General features: G+C 34.0%; 1 protein-coding gene across 8 annotated transcripts in view; it reads right to left on the reverse strand.

Moving 5' to 3' along the window:
• The window catches only part of GALNT13 (polypeptide N-acetylgalactosaminyltransferase 13), a 588,430-nt gene that overhangs the window by 202,608 nt on the left and 367,608 nt on the right, over positions 1-18,214 (reverse strand). For 6 of the 8 annotated variants that reach the window (XM_032755681.2, XM_032755680.2, XM_032755678.2 and 3 more), the window contains one exon: positions 8,652-8,769. The exons of the other annotated variants lie outside the window; for them this stretch is intronic. In XM_032755681.2, coding sequence (XP_032611572.1) covers positions 8,652-8,769 — 118 coding nt within the window. The remainder of the gene's footprint in view (positions 1-8,651; positions 8,770-18,214) is intronic. 8 annotated transcript variants of the gene reach the window in all.

Below are 18,214 nucleotides of genomic sequence, written 5' to 3' on the forward strand. Positions count from 1 at the left end.
TCAGATATATAATTTGCTAACTTCTTTTTTCTGTCACTGCCTTGACTTCTCATTCTCTTAATAGTGGCTTTGAAAAGCACAAGTTTTTTTTTGTTTGTTTGTTTTTGTTTGTTTTTTTTGAGACAAAGTCTCACTCTGTTGCCCAGGCTGGAGTGCAGTGGCACTATCTCGGCTCACTGCAAGCTCCGCCTCCCAGGTTGAAGTGATTCTCCTGCCTCAGCCTCCCAAGTAGCTGGGATTACAGGTGCCCGCAACCACACCTGGCTAATTTTTGTATTTTTAGTAGAGATGGGGTTGCACCATGTTGGCCAGGCTAGTCTCAAACTCCTGACCTTAAGTGATCTGCCCACCTTGGCCTCCCAAAGTGCTGGGATTACAGGCGTGAGCCACCACGCCTGGCCTGAAAAGCACAAGTTTTTAAATTTTGATGATATCTAATTTACCAATACATTCTCTTATGACTCGTACTTTTGGTGTCATATCTAAGAAATACTTGTCTAATCAATGGTTACACAAGTTCTTCTCCTATGTTTTCTAATTTTATATTTTTACATTTTGAATTAATATTTTCATGGTGTAAGTTATGGATTGGAGTTGCTTTTCCCCCCACATAGATATTCAGTTGTTCTAATAATATTTATTGAAGCTACTCTTCTTTCTCTGCTAAATAGCCTTTGCATATTTGTTAGAAATCAGTTGTCCATATATGTGTAAGTTTATTTCCAGATTTTCAGTTCTGTTCCTTTGTCTGTCTTTATGTCAATAACACACAGTCTTGATTATTATAGCTTTATAATAAATTTTAAATCCTACTTTGTTAATTCTCTAACTTTTTTCTTTATTAATGCATTTTTAGCTATTATACATTCCTTGTATATCTATATGGATAGAATCAACTTGTCAATTTCTACCTAACAAAATAAGTAAATTTTATTTACTATTGCTTATCAATATAGGTTCAATGCAATAGTAAGTAAATACAATACACTTAACTATTGCATTGAATCTATATTGCTATGCAATAGTAAGTAAATACAATACACTTACTATTGCAGTGAATCTATATTGATCTGACGGAGAATTGTCATCTTAATATCATATTGAGTCTACTAACTATTAATAAATAAGAGTATTTATCTTCATTCATTTAGGTCTTCTTTAATTTCTCTCAGTAATATACAGTAGTTTTTAGCATAGAGGTCTTGAACATCTTTTGTCAGATTTATCACTTTCTCATATTTTTTACATTATTTTAGATAATGTTTAATATCAGTTTTCTGCTGTTTGTTGCTAGTGTATAGAAATAAAGTTGACTTTTATACATTGTTCTTATATTCTACAACCTTGATAAGAAGACTCTTATTTGTTTCAGCAATATTTTTGTAGATTCCATTGGATTTTGTAGATAATCTTGTCTTCTCGAATTATAGTCTTAATTTTTCCTCCCTAATATGGATGGCTTAATTTATTCTTCTGACCTTGTTGCTGTGCCTAAAACTTCCAGTATAATGTTAAGTAGATGTAGCAAGATCCAAAATCTTTATTCCTGATCTTAGAGGGAAAGCATTCAATGTTTTAACATTAAATATGTGTAGGTTTTTTTGTTCAAACCCTTTATCAGGTTGATGAGTTTTCTACAAATAGTTTGCTCAGGGCTTTTTTTTTGTTTGTTTTTCTTTTTAAATTCAGGAGTAGACTGAGTTTGTTATATGCTTTTCTTGACTCTATTCAGATGATCAATCAATTTTTTTTTTAGTTTCTTGATATGGTGAATATACTTTGATGGATTTTTGAATGCTAAACCAACCTTGCATTTCTGCAATGAACTCTACTTTATCAGATATATTATTTATTTGACATACAGATAAACTTGATTTGCTAATTTTATTTAGAATTTCTGCATCAATGTTTACCAGGAATATTAATTTTTAGTTTTCTATTTTTGTAATGACTTTGTCAAGTTTTGGTATCTGTGTAATGCTGATCTCACAGAACGAATTGGGAGGTAGCACCTCCTTTCAATTTTGTGGAAGCATTTGTTTGTTTGTTTGTTTTGAGACAGAGTTTTGCTCTTCTTGCCCAGGCTGGAGTGCAATGGTGCAGACTTGGCTCACTGCAACCTCTCCCTCTTGGGTTCAAGTGATTCTCCTGTTTCAGCCTCCCAAGTAGCTGGGATTACAGGTGCCCACCACGACACCCGGTTAATTTTTGTACTTTTAGTAGAGACAGGGTTTCATCATGTTGGCTAGGCTGTTGTTCTCGAACTCCTGACCTCAGGTGATCTGCCCTCCTCGGCCTCACAAAGTGTTGGGATTACAGGCATGAGCCACTGAGCCTGGCCTGAACTCTTCTTATTTCTACCCAAAACGTTTGGTAGAGTTCACCAGTTAGGTTATCTGGCCATGGAGTTTCCTTTGTAAAAATTATTTTTAAAGTATTAAAAATTATAAATTTTTAGAATAAATTTCATTTATTTACTAGATACAGGGCTGTTTGGTTCTTTCTGTGAGCTTTGACAATTTGTATCTTTTAATGAAGTTGTCCATTTTATCTAAGTTGTCAAGTTTATTGGCATAATGAGAGTGATAATGTTCCATTCCAATCCTTTTAGCCATCTGTAGAATCCATGGTGGTCATGTCACCTTTCTGATTTCCAACATTGATAATTTGTGTCATCTCTCTATTTTTCCAAAATTTGGCTAAAATATCATCTATTTCATTGATCTGAAGGAAACAAATTTTGGTTTCATTGCTTTTCCATATATATATCTTTTTATCATATAGGTATCATATATATATGGAATATTATATATATTCCTTTTATATTTCATTTATTTCTGCTGTTATCTTTATTATTTCCCTTTTCTTAGATAATTTGGCATTAAAACTCTTCTTTTTCTAGTTTCTGAAGGTGGAAGCTAAGGTCATTGATTTTAGATCTTTCTTGTTTTTTTTTTCTTTTCTAATATAGATATTTAGTGCTATAAATAATTCCTAAGTTTGCTTTAGTGTCACTACACATTTTGATGTGCTATGTTTTCATTTTCATTACATTCCAAATAGTGGTAATTTTACTTGTTCTTTAATCTGTGGGTTTTGTTTGTTTGTTTGTTTTTGACAGAGTCTCACTCTGTTGTCCAGGCAGAAGTGCAATGTCATGATCTCGGCTCACTGCAACCTCTGCCTCCTGGGTTCAAATGATTCTTCTGCCTCAGCCTCTCGAGTTGCTGGGATTACAGGTGTCTACCACCATGCCCAGCTAATTTTTTTTTTTTTTTTGTATTTTTAGTAAGGACAGAGTTTCACCATGTTGGCTAGGCTGGTCTCGAACTCCTAACCTCAGGTGATCTGCCTGCTCGACCTCTCAAAGTGCTGGGATTACAGGCATGAGCCACCACATCCAGCCTATCCACGGGTTTTTAAGACGTATGTTATGTAGTTTCTCAATATTTCCTCTACCCCTTACCTCATGAATCAATCTGTCTGGAGGATACAGGTACTATTGACTTTCCTGAGTCATCACTGGGCAATGAGACCTCTAATCTTTTCTGAAGGTTCTTTCCTCAGACATGGATTGTTTCCTCACACATGTGCGAAGACACAGCTGAATACTCCCACAGAAATCTCTGTATATCTCTTGAATGCTCTGCCCAGAACTCCATTAGTCTGTTCACCAAATTCCAGGAGGTTTGGTCTGTTCACCAAATTCCAGCAGGCTTGGTCTCCCCAAACACTCAGCTTCATCTCCTCAAGTCATGGAGTCTGTCAGGATCTAGCCCTTTTATCGCTAAGGCCTAGAAACTTTCACAAGGCAGTAAGCTGAGGCAATTGTAGGGCTTTCCTTGTTTGTTTCCCATCTCTCAGGGTGACTGCTGCTCAATGTCTTGAAAGTGTTATTTCATGTATTTTTGTCCATTTTTTAATTTATTCAGGTGAATGATGGGGAGAATGGTAAATCTAGTACTTGTTACTCCAAGTCTAGATGACACATACTTTAAAAAATTAACTCAACAACTGTTTCATTCCAACTGACTTATGAGTGTAGAAAAATGTTTTCCACCCTAGATTCTTAGATGTCAGTAATTAACTCCAAGGATGTTGTGGAAGTATAAAAAGTATTTTTTTGGGTGTTTTTTCTTTTCCTTTTTAAAATTTAATATATTTTTTGAGCAGGGGAGCCTTAGAACTACAACTCAACTAATACTTAGTACAATTATACTTTAATGCATATTGCATTTCTGGGTTTAAATGACTTTTTCTGTACATTCTCTCTTGTGATTAACCATGATCAAAGCCAAATTATTAAAGGAAAGACTGTTTTTAGGTGATTCTCAGGAATGTTATGACTTGCCCCGAGTTGCACAGCTTATAACAATCACCACGACAGCTGCCATGTATGACACACTTTATGTGCTGAGTGGAGTACTCAGCACAATCTACATAATCTCATTTAATCTTTCTCTAAAAACATGAGGAAAGTACTGTAATCTTTCTTGTTTTAGAGATGGACACACTAAAGCTTAGAAGATGTGCTATCTTACCTAAGCTTACACAGATGGTAAGTGCCAGAGCTGGGTGTTGAATGCAGGCTATCTGAATCCCAGTCCATACTTGTAACCATTCATGGCTGTGAGACAGATTTCTGTGTCCTTTGCTGTCATCAGGCTCTTTTATTTATTTTTCCCATGCTCTGAGTTGATTGGATAGTGGAAGTTTTCTTCATTTCAGAATGGGCAAAATGATCTGTACTCTTGGGAATGCTGCTCCCCATGATATTGCTTATAAAAGACAACGACTTTTGGCTTATAAAAGACAAGGATGCTTGTTGGTTGATACTTATCCTGAAACAGAGTTATTATTTAAAGATAGAGGATACTTTTTGATGGTAATTCTTAATTTTCTTGGTTCATTTTATCACTATTTTATTTGAGTATCAATTTCTCAGTTCCTGTCTAAAATTTCAACCCCTATGTATCTTCCAAAATCCAACATCTCATATAATCTTTCCTTCCTTATATTTTTTCTTTAACACCTATAACTGATATTTTAATAAATTTTACTTATTTTATTTATTGTCTGTCTCTTTCGTTAAAATGTAAGTTCCATAAGAGCACAAAGTTTTGTCTGTTCTGTTCATTACTGTATCCCTAGCACATATATAACACTGTCTAAACATAATTAATTAACACTTAGTTTAGACAGTGCTGTTAGGATTTATGTTATTGCAGTGATTGTTGTGTAATGCAGTAGGGAGAAATATTTGAAACAGCTTTCAGAAGCATTAAGATCTAACTGCTGTTCTCTGGTAGATATACCTGATATTCTCACTGCTATTGAATGTGTATAATCTTCCATTAGAGGCTATAGCCTATAAGAGGAAGATAAGATTATAGATGAGAGAACCATCTCAGAATTGTGGAGGAAGCTTGTATTTGCATGTTAGCTTCTTTCTTTCTCCTAATAATACCATCAACTGTTAGGTTCGTTATGTTATGGAGAGATGAACCTTAATGAGGAGGTAACAGTATGGTATTTAACAGCACAGTCCTTGGTGTCAGAATGCCGCGGGTCAACTCTTAGCTATTTCACTTACTAGCTAGTATAAATACTAACAGTCACTATTATTATATGCCAAGGATCTTTCTCCTAAGGTTTCAAGAGATTTTTAAACCCTTTGAAACTGTATTTAAATCTGTTGTCTTTAAAAGGTTGGAAACATCTTTCTTAGGAAGTCTACAGCTTTCATAAAATTTTCAAATGTCTTTAAGTACAACGATCAAGTGATATTTTACAAATAAATCTTTGCAATGTATTCCTTTGGTTTGGTTTAAAATACCTTGAGGTCAGTCAGAATCTTAACATTTTGCAAGTCCTAAATATTTCTATCTTTTTTACTTAGACTAGAATCTATGTAGATCACAGCTACAAAACCACAATAACTTCACTATTATTATAATCACCTTTTTACAGTTGAGTTTATGTTCGCCTATACTCACATGACAGAGATAAAAAACACACACATAAATTTATAAAGGAAATTATCGCATTTTCTTGACAATAACACCTATGCATCTCTGTCATAGGAATGTAGTTCTTTGAGAGCAAAGAAGCATCATGCTTTCTTTACTCATCTTTGTAGCGTCAGCACCTGGAAACATATCACTTGCTCAATGTATGTTTGTTGTGTAATGATTGAGCTGGATATTAGATTCAAACCCTCTGATTATAAATACTGAACATATTCTCATTTTGTCAAGTCATGAAATTAATCTAAAGAGAGATGAGGGGTCTCAATCTTTTGTTAATGCACTATTCTAGCATTTTTCCTTATTCAGTGTCTACCTCAAACTATTAAGCAAACATATTCCTGTCACAGAGAAGAAAGTAAAACATAAATTAAGAGTCGAATAAAAAGCAAAATACATATTTCGTTTCTATTAAAGTCATATGGAAACTAAAGATAATAATACATTTTAAAACACGATATTGTTTTAAAATAGTCACTGATAAGTATTTTATTTCCTAATAATCCCAATAACCAATCACAGAAAACCTCCTGTGTCATTTTTGAGGGATTTGATTATTCTTACGGCCCCTAGCTGCATTCCTTCTGTACCCCTGGTATCTGCATCACCTATCATATCCTCAAGTCTTCCTTTTTGTACATTTATACCTCTGTTACATTTCCTGATCAGGTCCTCCTTGTTTATCATATTATTCCACTAAATTCTTTCTGAATTCTACTTTCAACCAGTTAGATAAAGAGCGTCCCTCCAATCTGGGAGATACGTGGTGAAAGTAAGAGGAGTACATCGGCAGAAAATCAAGCTTAACAGGTAGGGAGGAAAGAGGTGAATTCTAATTGTAGGAAGACAAGAGAAAAAGTAGCAAGAGGATCCTATATAGTAGCAGTATTTCTGTGTTATTTCTTACGTAACCCAGCATAGCACCCAAAGAATATCGGTTAATGAATGAGTAAATTCTCTCATTATTACTTCTAAGAATAGAAGCAAATTATTTCTAAATTTTTGAATATACTGATTTTCTTTTCTTTTCTTTTTCTGTCAACTCTTATTTCTTTCACCATGAGAACCATAACAGATTTTTGGGTTCTCAAATGTCCTCAAAATTTCTGCAAAGATTTACTGTCCATGGACCTGAAGGCAAGAAGATATTCCTGAGTGTGGTGCTGAGTTTGGTTTGGCAAGTTTCATGAGAATATAAGCATATAGACAAACGCAAAAATAATAAAATTCCATTAACTAAGGTTTGTCTCAGACATCTGGCTATAAGGAAAGTTTACAGGCAAAATAGTAATAAAACTAAGGCATCCTACTGATTTTAAAATAATTTATCCAAGATCCACTGAATTCGACAGTAGAGAAATTCAAGGTAACTCATTCTCAAATTTCAACATTTTCTTACACAACATCACACATATTTACATTATGATAATGAAAAACAAACTTTACTTTTGAAATGAGAAATTAAAAGGCATAACTTTTAAACTTCATAGATAAATATATCTAAACTCTAATAATTTTATTGTACAAATATTTTGGGCAAAATGATGGAATGTTTCATATATTTTACACTGAAGCTGGGTGTGGTGGCTCATGCCTGTAATCGCAACTCTTTGGGAGGCAGAGGGGGGTGGATTGCTTGAGCCCAGGAATTTGAGACCACCCTGGGGAACGTGGCAAAACCCTGTCTCTACCAAAAATAGAAAAAAAAAATAGCTAGGAGTAGTGTTGCACACCTGTAGTCCCAGCCACAAGGGAGGCTGAGGTGGGAGGATCACCTGAGCCCTGGAGGTCTAGGCTGCAGTGAGCCCTGAAATTGTGCCACTGTACCACTCCAGCCTGGGTGATGGAGATTCTGTCTCAAACAACAACAACAACAATAACAAAAAAAACCACACAAATAGTTTACACTGAATTTTAGGTAGAAAAAAAAGCAGTGATTTGAAAAACAAAACCACTATGTTAGTGCTTATCAATTTCTTAGCATGAAAGTAAACTTATGTGTTCATTTTTAAATTTTTTGAATATAACAAAATATTATTTAAATTATTATTAAACATTTCCTAATAACATATTTGTAAGGACTTATTCCTCAATTTTTATTTACTTGGAAGGCCATTTATTAAATGAAGATGCTTTATTCAAACTGACTTATCCAACAATAATGTTAGTGAAAATGGTCATACTACTTGCAGAATTATCCAAATTCATTTGACCACAGTTCATTCTTAAAGTTTTCTGAGAACAACCTCAGGCAGTAGTTGCAAATTCAGATTACATAAATACTTCCAAGTTTCAGTTCAAAAACACAAAGTGATTTTATAGAGTAACACTTTATTAAAAAATAAAACCCTTCTTTCTTTCAGCAATTGAAAGTCCTAACATATTTTTACTGTGAATAAAAACATTATTTTTGAAAACAAAAATTACCTATAATTTCCCATTTAGAAGTAAATATTGCATGCAATAGGACTCTGTCAAATCTTCTAAATATGTATTAAGATGACCAATTGATCAGTAATTTGCATCATTTAGCAAAAATGATTTGACAGTAAATTACTGGGTCTGGTATGTGCATGCTACAGCATTGTATGTTCAGCATCAAAAAATAAAATGAAATGCAATTACCCTAAAAGACATTTCAAGATTCTCTCCACCCCAGATATCCATTCCTGCATCGTAAGTTCCTATCTCTTCAAAGTAGTTTCTGTCAATAGAAAATAGGCCACCAGCCATAGTAGGGGTCCTAGTTGAAAAAAAACAAAAAGAAAAGAATATCTTTTGAAAACAATGTGTGGAGTTTAATGAGACTGTAGCACATATTTTTGAGACATTCTAAATATTAAAAAAATCTCAAATTAAAAACACAAAGTCAAGGTGTAAGAAGTTTTAAAATTAAGAAATAGCATTTTTTCACATTTTCTTTAAAACTCAAATTAGTTTTTGTTTTTTCATACAGGTGATCAAATAGATAGATGAAAGTGACACTGGCCATGGAAGACTGGTATTTCTATATTCCCTCTGAAAATCATAGTGAAGAGAGGTTTCTGCCCTTTGCACTGTCCTTGAAGTGGTTAGCTGGTCATGAAACTACCAGGTGTCAACTTAGGTCACATAATGTAAATCATTTTTATGTAAACTCCAGAAATCTGTGGACGTGGTTTCACTATGAAAAGATCCATAGCCTATTTAAAAATGAAAAAAAATAAATTCTATAAAATGTTTATAGAAAATAAGTATCTAGTGATAGTTACAAAGGTATTTTTTTAACATAAGGGCTTTACATCTAATGGTTTATTCTTCTCTTTACTAATTAAAATGATAGAATTAATCATCTAATTCTATGGATAAACATATATCCCATAGGATTTATGGGATTTCTGTTATTCAGAGGTTTGAAAGGACACTTCGAAGGGATTCTAAAACTTTTTTCTAGGAATAAATGCCTTTTGGTTTCACATTCAAAATTCCTCTATAGGAGCTGAGAAGTCAGACGTGAAGTTTTTAAAAGATTAATTAGTTGATAATTTAAAAGACAAAGACAATGGTTAATGAGTGAGCTACACAAGTCTTTCTATATATAAGCAGTGCAAATCAAAGTTTAAAAAGATTGTAGTTGTTCACAAATAGATCCATACTGGCAATGATGACTTGAATGTTAGTTGTAATATAGTGGTTTGCAACCTTTAAAGCACAATAGCAATACCTGAGCCACCTTTAAAAAAAAGATGGGCATGTTTAATTTCCACCCTCCACAGATTTAGATTTAATTGGCTTGGGGTGGGGCCTGACTTTGGTATTATATAAAGTTTCTATGTAATTCTAATGTACTGCCAAGGGTGAGAAACTGCTATAGAAACTTAGATTTGGAATGCTCATCCGAGTAGTCTGTGAGGCTGTTAAAAACCAAATGTTTTGCTTTTGTCAAAATTATATTCTCCTCTGCCAAAGGTTATGCTCATGTTTTAATTAAACCAAATTGTTCATTGAAAAACCACCAAATAATATTGTACTTGGACATCTACCATATTGCAAAGTTCTCTATTTCTCCCAGTGCTCTCACTGCTTTATGCTCAGGTAATTAACTGTCCATCAGTTGGAGTAGCAGAGCCTTGCTTAGTCTCAGAGCTATTTTATTACTTTTCGTCTTGCTGAGTTCCTATCATGAACAGTATCATTGACCTTCTGAGTTATAATGAGAAACACTAACAAAGCTAAACAGATGGTAATTAGGAAGTAGCCATGACCCTCACCTGATGTGGGTTTTGGAACACTATGGCAATAACTATATAAGATATTACAGTGCTGGAGACTCTATTTGATAAAATTAGGAACTAAAATTGCTGCAATTATCCTATCATAATGTAACCACGTGCTTAATATTGTTAAGTGATGCATTTTTAATGATCAGTTCAGAGTGCCTATCTACTTATCTACTTACTGATAAAGTACTGGCACATTTTAATTTAAATAACATGTATTGAATTTCGGCTTACATTTGGTCATCATTCTTATTTGTGAGAAATGTATAAGTGGCTATTTATACTATTGAGAAAGACTCAAATAACTTTTACGTATGCTTGAAAATAATAAAAATAATAAGATAAAATTACAATTCTGCAAGAAACTCCTGTATTTTCTGAAGACAGATACTCCTGGACAGTTTTTTTTCTGTTTGCAATATCAGTTAGCTCTCTCAGATTGGAGACTGTGCCTTATAATGTTTAATACCTATAGCCATAGCCAATGTTATGCAACACTTTCTGTTCTAAGTTAACTGCCCTGTAATATGCTTAATAAAATATTTACTTATGCCCATGTGCACCTTAAGTGTTCAGAGAGTCTAGAAAATGAAAAATCTTGATTAGGGTTAAATTAGCTGAAATTATTTGCTTTTCAAGGTTGTGTCTAAACAATGTCAAACCAAACAACCAATATAATCAATTGAACCAGAGGGGAATAGTCAGCTCAATGACTGTGAACACTACCTACCACACATGGTAAGTAGGAAAGATTAACTAACAGAAGTAAAGCACTTAACACCGTTCTCAACACATAATCAACAGTTAATAAGGGTAGGTAATTTATCTTTGTGTTGTTGTTATTGATGTTAATCATTGAAGCAAAATCCTTGCTGTCCTTCATTTAATTCGGGCTCCTCTCTCTATATATACCCTCACTTTAGGTTTCAAAACCATTTGGAACTACCTCATATCCAAGATGTTGACTGAAATTTGCCTCAGAGCATAACTTCTTACTCTTTAACCCCTCCTATTTTCATAAAAAGTCATTTTATCCTTCATTGGTGATTATGGTTCCTTAGTTAATCCATAGTCTCACATTAACGACAACTTTCAGGAATTTCTTCTTCCCTTCTTCCAATCCATTTCCAAGGCTCTGCCATGTCAGCAAAACACTAGCTTAGGAATCTTGGCTCTCTGTGATTGCTTTTCTGCAATTTCCAATTCTCTCGCTTTTTTTTCTTTAATTTTGGTGCTTGGGTGAATCTACCTTTCACTTCATTTACTTCTGCTATTAAGACACTGGAAAAGTAATAAGATGTGGTTAACTGGTTATAGGACAAGTCCACATTATTGATTCTCTGCTTAATTCACAAACTGCTAACAATCCTGCTCTCTATGTTTATTTGTTTACCTTATTTTTAACTGAGTTTTTTTTTTCTTTTTTTGAGACAGGGTATCACTCTGACAACCAGGCTGGAGTGGTGTAGTGGTGCAATCAGAGTTCCCTGCAGCCTCGACTTCCCAGGCTCAGGTGATTCTCCCACCTCAGCCTCCAGAGTAGCTGGGACTACAGGCATGCACCACCATACCGAGCTATCTTTTTGTATTTTTTGTAGAGACAGTTTTGCTATGCTTCTCAGGCTGATGTTGAACTCCTGGGCTCAAATGATCTGCCCACCTTGGCCTCTCAAAGTGCTGGGATTACAGGTGTTAGTCACCACACCTGGCCTGAGTCTTTTCCAAAAGTTTTGGACTCTTCTCAACAACCTGGGGATCAAGGAAATGTATGAAATCTAAATTCTCTCAGTCATGAAATCTAAACTCCTTCAATCTCTAGCTCAACATGTTTAAAAATGTGTCTTCCTCATGGCCTCCTCTCTCCTCTTGTCTCATAGAAAAGAATACCTCCTTTCCTCTCATTGTGGGCTAGCATTCATGCTTGTGGCCTCAACAGACTCCTGACTACTCTTTCGGGCCCTTGCTCATGGACTATTAACATTTATGTTTTATGCCTTGGATTTCTAGATTGTTCCCTTGCGCTTACAAGCCTGCTGAATTAAGTTCTACCCTAAACCAAAAAACATTTTCATTCCACCTTACTACTCTTTTAAACTAGAGACATATATTTTCTATTCCCTTCACTGGTAACCTTCTTGAAAGGATATTTTTTACAGACTCCCTTAACAACTTTTAACCTTCTAACTAGAAGCTAGATCCTGCTCCCACCTCTACAATAAGTTCTTTCTAAAAGGTCCCCATTGATTCTGAACTCCAATAACCTGTCCTTAACTTTTTCCTCTGAAAGTATATAGCACAATTCATCAGCCTTCCTGCTTGAAATCATTTTTGTTTCTAGCTCCCATTGCATTGTTCTGTAGAGGTTTCCCTTCTACTAATTTGACTGTTAATTTTATGATTCTTATTGATACCCCCTTCCTCTCCTTTTTCCTTGCTATCAGACTTTGGACAAGCTCTTAGTTTCGTATCTATCACGTGGGTGCAATATACCATTATAATATTATTTTGTGGATATATCCATTTAATAATTTCTTCTCTCATCTGAAATGTAGTCCTCCCGAGGGTCTCTCAGGGGCACTTTTCTCTTTCTATGCCTTTTGTCTGGGTAAGATCAGATCATTCATCACATACCTTTCACTGTCACCTCTATGGTTCATTCCTAATCTGTGTTTCCATACTTGTTTCCTCTGCATAAGTTGTGCTTTTGCAGTTACTCGCTAGATGATTCCTCCAAAAAACTCCTTTGACTCTGCTCAGTGTGTATATCATAGACCTGAAAATTTGCTACTCATCTGCCTCTCTTTTAATGTCTTATATTTCTTTCCAGTCTCTTAATATAAAATGAAAAAACCACATTTTTTGTGCCTAATTCAATTATTTCCAAAATACTTTTTTTTCTGAAGTATTTTTGACTCATCTCTGTTATCATAGTGACTACTTTTAGTCTTCTATGTTTGCTAATAATGGGGTCCTCTTAGATGCTAAGATGCTTAGATGCTGAGAGGATCTGGATGCCTCTAGATTCTTCTGCTTCTGAAATTTATCCTAAAAACCATAGCCAGATTAATTTCTCTAAATCGGTGATCCTCTAAAAATGTTAATAGACGTTCAAAAATCTATGTTAAGGAAATAAATCTAGCTTCTTATCCTGGCATCAGTAATCTAGCCATTTATTATGAGGGATCAAAATAAACAATGGGGCTGCCCCACGAGCTCCTCCCAATCCCTTTTAACTATTTCCCTGCATGTAAAGTGTTTGGCTGTTACTGGTAAATGCTTTACATTTTTGTGCCTTGGTATATTTGTTCACATCCATTGGTCACCTGGATTTTTCTTTGAAAACTCCCCTTATATGTTCAAATTTGATTATTCTTAGTATAATACAAATGTTATACACTCTAGGCAGCCTGCCTTCAACACCACTGCCCCATCCCTCTGCTCCCTCAATCAAGACATATTTTTCCCCTTCCACCTTCTTCTATAAGCCCTTATCACTGTGTATCTCAAGGAACTGTCCAATTCTTATTGTATATAGTATTATATTTATTTGTGTACTTTTCACCACTTCTATAAGCATACCCAATACATTGGTTTAATAGTATTAGACTATTAATGGATATTTACTGAATAAATAACATAAACAAATGAGTAATATATCCCTATAGCCACAGAACAATCTATTTGAAAGTTAAAATTATCTGCAATTTTATTTCTGAAATTCCAAAAATGTTCTTTGCTCGCACCTGCTAAATTGATGAGTAACAAAGATGACTTCACTAATTCCAAGATTTTCAGACTCTATCATCTAATAGGAGTTTCAGGGGTTGAGTTTGATAGTATTTTATTTATTTATTCAGTTAGTTATACTTTGAGACTGGGTCTCAGTATATTGCCCAGGATAATCTTGAACTCTTGGCCTCCAGCTATCTTCCTGTCTCAGATAGGATGACAGGTGCATGCCACAGTGCCTAGTTTCTGAGAGTATTTTAGAATTTAAGATATGAAGCTTTGTAACTATGTAAAATAGTAAAAGTCTCAAAAAAGTATGTATTTGGCATGGAAAAACGCTGGAGTTTTTCACCAGAAGTTGGTAAATCAACAGAAATTGTGACAGAATACATTTAATTATTCAGTAAAGCTAAAATGTAATGTCTGTATTTTCACCAAGAAGACAATATATCCTGTATTTCATGCTGGGATAATCACCCTGTATAGAGGTAAGGAGACCCCAAGAGGCAGCCAAATTTAGTTGTTAGAAGTCTGGACTTCATAGCTAGATTGGATTTAAACCGAGCCCCACAGTGTTTGACTGTCATTGAGTCACTTAAACTCTGTGCCTCAGTTTCATCACCTATAAAATGTGGATCATGTGAGTTAATATATGTAACAGTCTTGAAACAATACCAGCACAAAGCTTATAGTATACATTTTAGATATTATCTATCAAAAAAGGAGAAACATCTCTGTTTACCAAGATTATAAATCGCTTCATTTTTATTGTTTTCTGGGTCCAATTAATTTTCAGATATGTAATATTAGAGAGCTCTAAAATCCCTACAGTTTTGGTCAAAAAATTTAGCTGCAATGTGTTTAAGTGCCTTGTTCAAGGACCCCTAACTAGTTGGTAGCATGGATAAAAAAGTCATCTTTCTTTCTTTCTTCCTTTCCTCTCCTCTCACTCCTCTCCTCTCCTCTTCTCTCCTTTCCTTATCTATTATCTATCTATCTATCTATCTATCTATCTATCTATCTATCTATCTATCATCTATCTATCTATCATCTATCTATCTATCTATCTATCTATCATCTATCATCTATCTATCTATCTATCTATCTATCTATCTATCTATCTATCTATCTATCTATGTATCCATCTTCTATCTTTTCCACTCGTCCATATACCTTTTACAGCAAAAGATTTGGGGTAGTTAATTAGAAATACATTTTTCCTGCGGGGGAGCGGTGGCTCACACCTGTAATCCTGGCACTTTGGGAGGCCGATGCTGGCGGATCACGAGGTCAGGGGAACGAGACCATCCTGGCTAACATGGTGAAACCCCGTCTCTACTAAAAATACAAAAAATTAGCCGGGCATGGTGGCGGGCGCCTGTAGTCCCAGCTACTCGGAGAGGCTGAGGCAGGAGAATGGCGTGAACCCGGGAGGCGGAGCTTGCAGTGAGCCGAGATTGCGCCACTGCACTCCAGCCTGGGCGACAGAGCGAGATTCCATCTCAAGAAAAAAAAAACAATAATAATAATAAAATAAAATAGTACATTTTTCCTGATTTCAAGCTCCATGTTTATGTACCATGTTTTCCTGTGAATTTTTGGACTGCCCTTCATAAACAATTTCTCTTAAAGTTCTTGAAACATCATTCCTTCTATTTTTTTCTTTTGATGCATCAGGATTCTGCTTAATCTTACTTGGCAAATAATCAAGGGCCTTGGAGGAAAAACTCCTAACAATGTTTGAGAGACTACAGCTTAGTTCTAGGCTATTATTTATAATGTTCAAATAACACAGTATCTACACTGTTAGTATTTAGATCTGTGTTACATTTTCCATAGATTATAAAATTAATAAAGATAAGTAATAAAAATGAGTTTTTACATTTACAAATATGAGCATGAATAGCTGAAATCTTCACATATGTCTGATTTTTTAAAATTATAAAATCTAATGGCGTTAGATTAGGTTAAGCATTTTGTAGATTTAAGAACCCAAATGAAATGAAATGCTATGAGTTTCTCTCCTTTCTTCCTTATTCTATGCACTATAACCAAAATAGAAAGCAGAGGAAAGAGAAAGGAAGCAGAGGCACAAATGCTCTTCTATCAGAGTGATGAATAATTAAATGCTGAATGTAATTAAAGTTTTTACTGATAAAAATGGGAAGTTTGATGGATACCGCACACTATTACAATCATCTGAACCTACGTTTGGGTATGAAGATGTGGCTTTCTGTAGAGAAGAAACTGTTACTTTAAGACTTTATGCTGGCTTAGGCTGTAGACATGGAAGCTTACTAAAATCCTGCGAAGTCTATGAAACACAAACAATTTGTGTTATTTTTAAGGAATAAGAAAAATATAATGTTCTGCTTAGCATGGGCAAATGATTTGTTTTGCTGCCAAAGAACCCACTTACCAATAAGCATGAGAATCAAATACTTTAACCTGTGCTTAAACATCTATATTTCCAATAAAGGAGTAGTTACTTTTTTCCCCTAAGTCCTTTTAAATAGTTCCTAGGACCTGATAAAACCCTAAGCTTCCACAAAGATGTACAGTAATTGGTGCAAATTTTAATCTTTCATTGTACTTTCATTTCATGCTTATGAGGGATCAAAATAAACAATGGGGCTAGCTGGGATCAGATGTCATAAAATATTTTGGTTAATGTGACAAAATTATTCAGTATATAAATGTAATATTTAACTTAGCACTCTATTACCCTAGTTTTCTTCTCATCCCAACAGGCTGCTAAGAAAGTCTTGCAAATTATCCCCTAAACTATTAGAAAGTAATATAATATAAAAGTACTCTTTCTTTCATAGAATATAGATTCAAATATTTTTATCTGAGGAGATAATTTTTTACTTCTCTCAATCAACATACATTAGATTTTAACAGAAGTAAGCAAGGGCGTTAACTAGTTGAGCATTCCAAAGTTAGTTCTTTCTTTCATTGTTCTGCTCACAATGTTGACCTTTCCCTGTGCTGTTGTTGTCATATCTTTTATTTTATAGAAGTGTTTTAAAGGCTTTGGTGGTATCTATTTCTGTTTCTTTCCTCCAATCCAAACGGATATTATGGTTGGATTGAGAAAAGTCTAATACTAATAAAATCTGATTAAATACTGGTTAAATTACTGATAAAATACTGATTAAATCTGATAAAAATTAAGAAGTAAATTATTTGTTACTACTAAATATAAGAAACTTTGTCTTATATTTGTATAAGATGTTAAAGAGTAACACCTGTGTTTTTAATTTATTATACTTACTAGTGAAATTATAAATTGATTCAATGATAATATTTTTGGGGAGGAATTAAATTGGCAGAAGGTATCAGGAATATTAAAACAAATTTCATGTTCAAATGCATAAGTCTAAAGCGATCACTTTGTATGCAAAAACTAGGTGAGGAAATAATTGATAAAAAAATTGAAGTGCAAAGCAACTCTTGATGAACGTTAGTCAACAAAAAAATAGGGAAACATCGTAAGTAATTAAGACATTAGCAGCCATTAAAACCTATGTGGGGAAAAATTAATGTCATAAAAAAATATTGATGATATATCAACTTTTACATTGTAGAGAAATTGAATAGAAAAGGCTTGGACGAAAATACAACCAAATTCTAAAAGAGATGGCTCATTGGTGTTCTGCTTCTTCATCCTTTTATGTACTTGTCACATTTATCTTGCAATATATATATATGTTACATTATCAGATATAAATTTAAAAACTAATTCATATCAAAGACATTGCTCATTTCAATATTTTATAGCACTTCATGAGTTAAGCAAAGCAGGGAGAATAATTTTCCATTTTATAGTTGAGAAAACTAGGTAATTTCTCAATTGGAGGACCTTGAAATAAAACCAGATCCTCCAAGGCTAGTTTCAATGCTTCTGCTATGATCACACTAGAATGATAGAGGAGATGATATATGTGAACATTCTATGAGTTTTTCACAATAAAATACAATTATAATCAGAGATACTAATGATGTTATTTGATTTATTTGATCTTCATAAACTCCTAATTCTAATTGAGTGAAAAATAAACTCATGAAATCAAGTGAATGCTAATAAAAAGGAATATAAAATTAGGTACAATAGGTCTGAAATAAAAACCAATAACATTTACTATATCAGAATTAAAAGAACATCTAAAACTCTTTTGTTTTACTTTAGAAATATAC

This window comes from Hylobates moloch, unplaced genomic scaffold (assembly GCF_009828535.3).
Source record: "Hylobates moloch isolate HMO894 unplaced genomic scaffold, HMol_V3 SCAFFOLD_1, whole genome shotgun sequence".
Lineage (NCBI taxonomy): Eukaryota > Metazoa > Chordata > Mammalia > Primates > Hylobatidae > Hylobates > Hylobates moloch.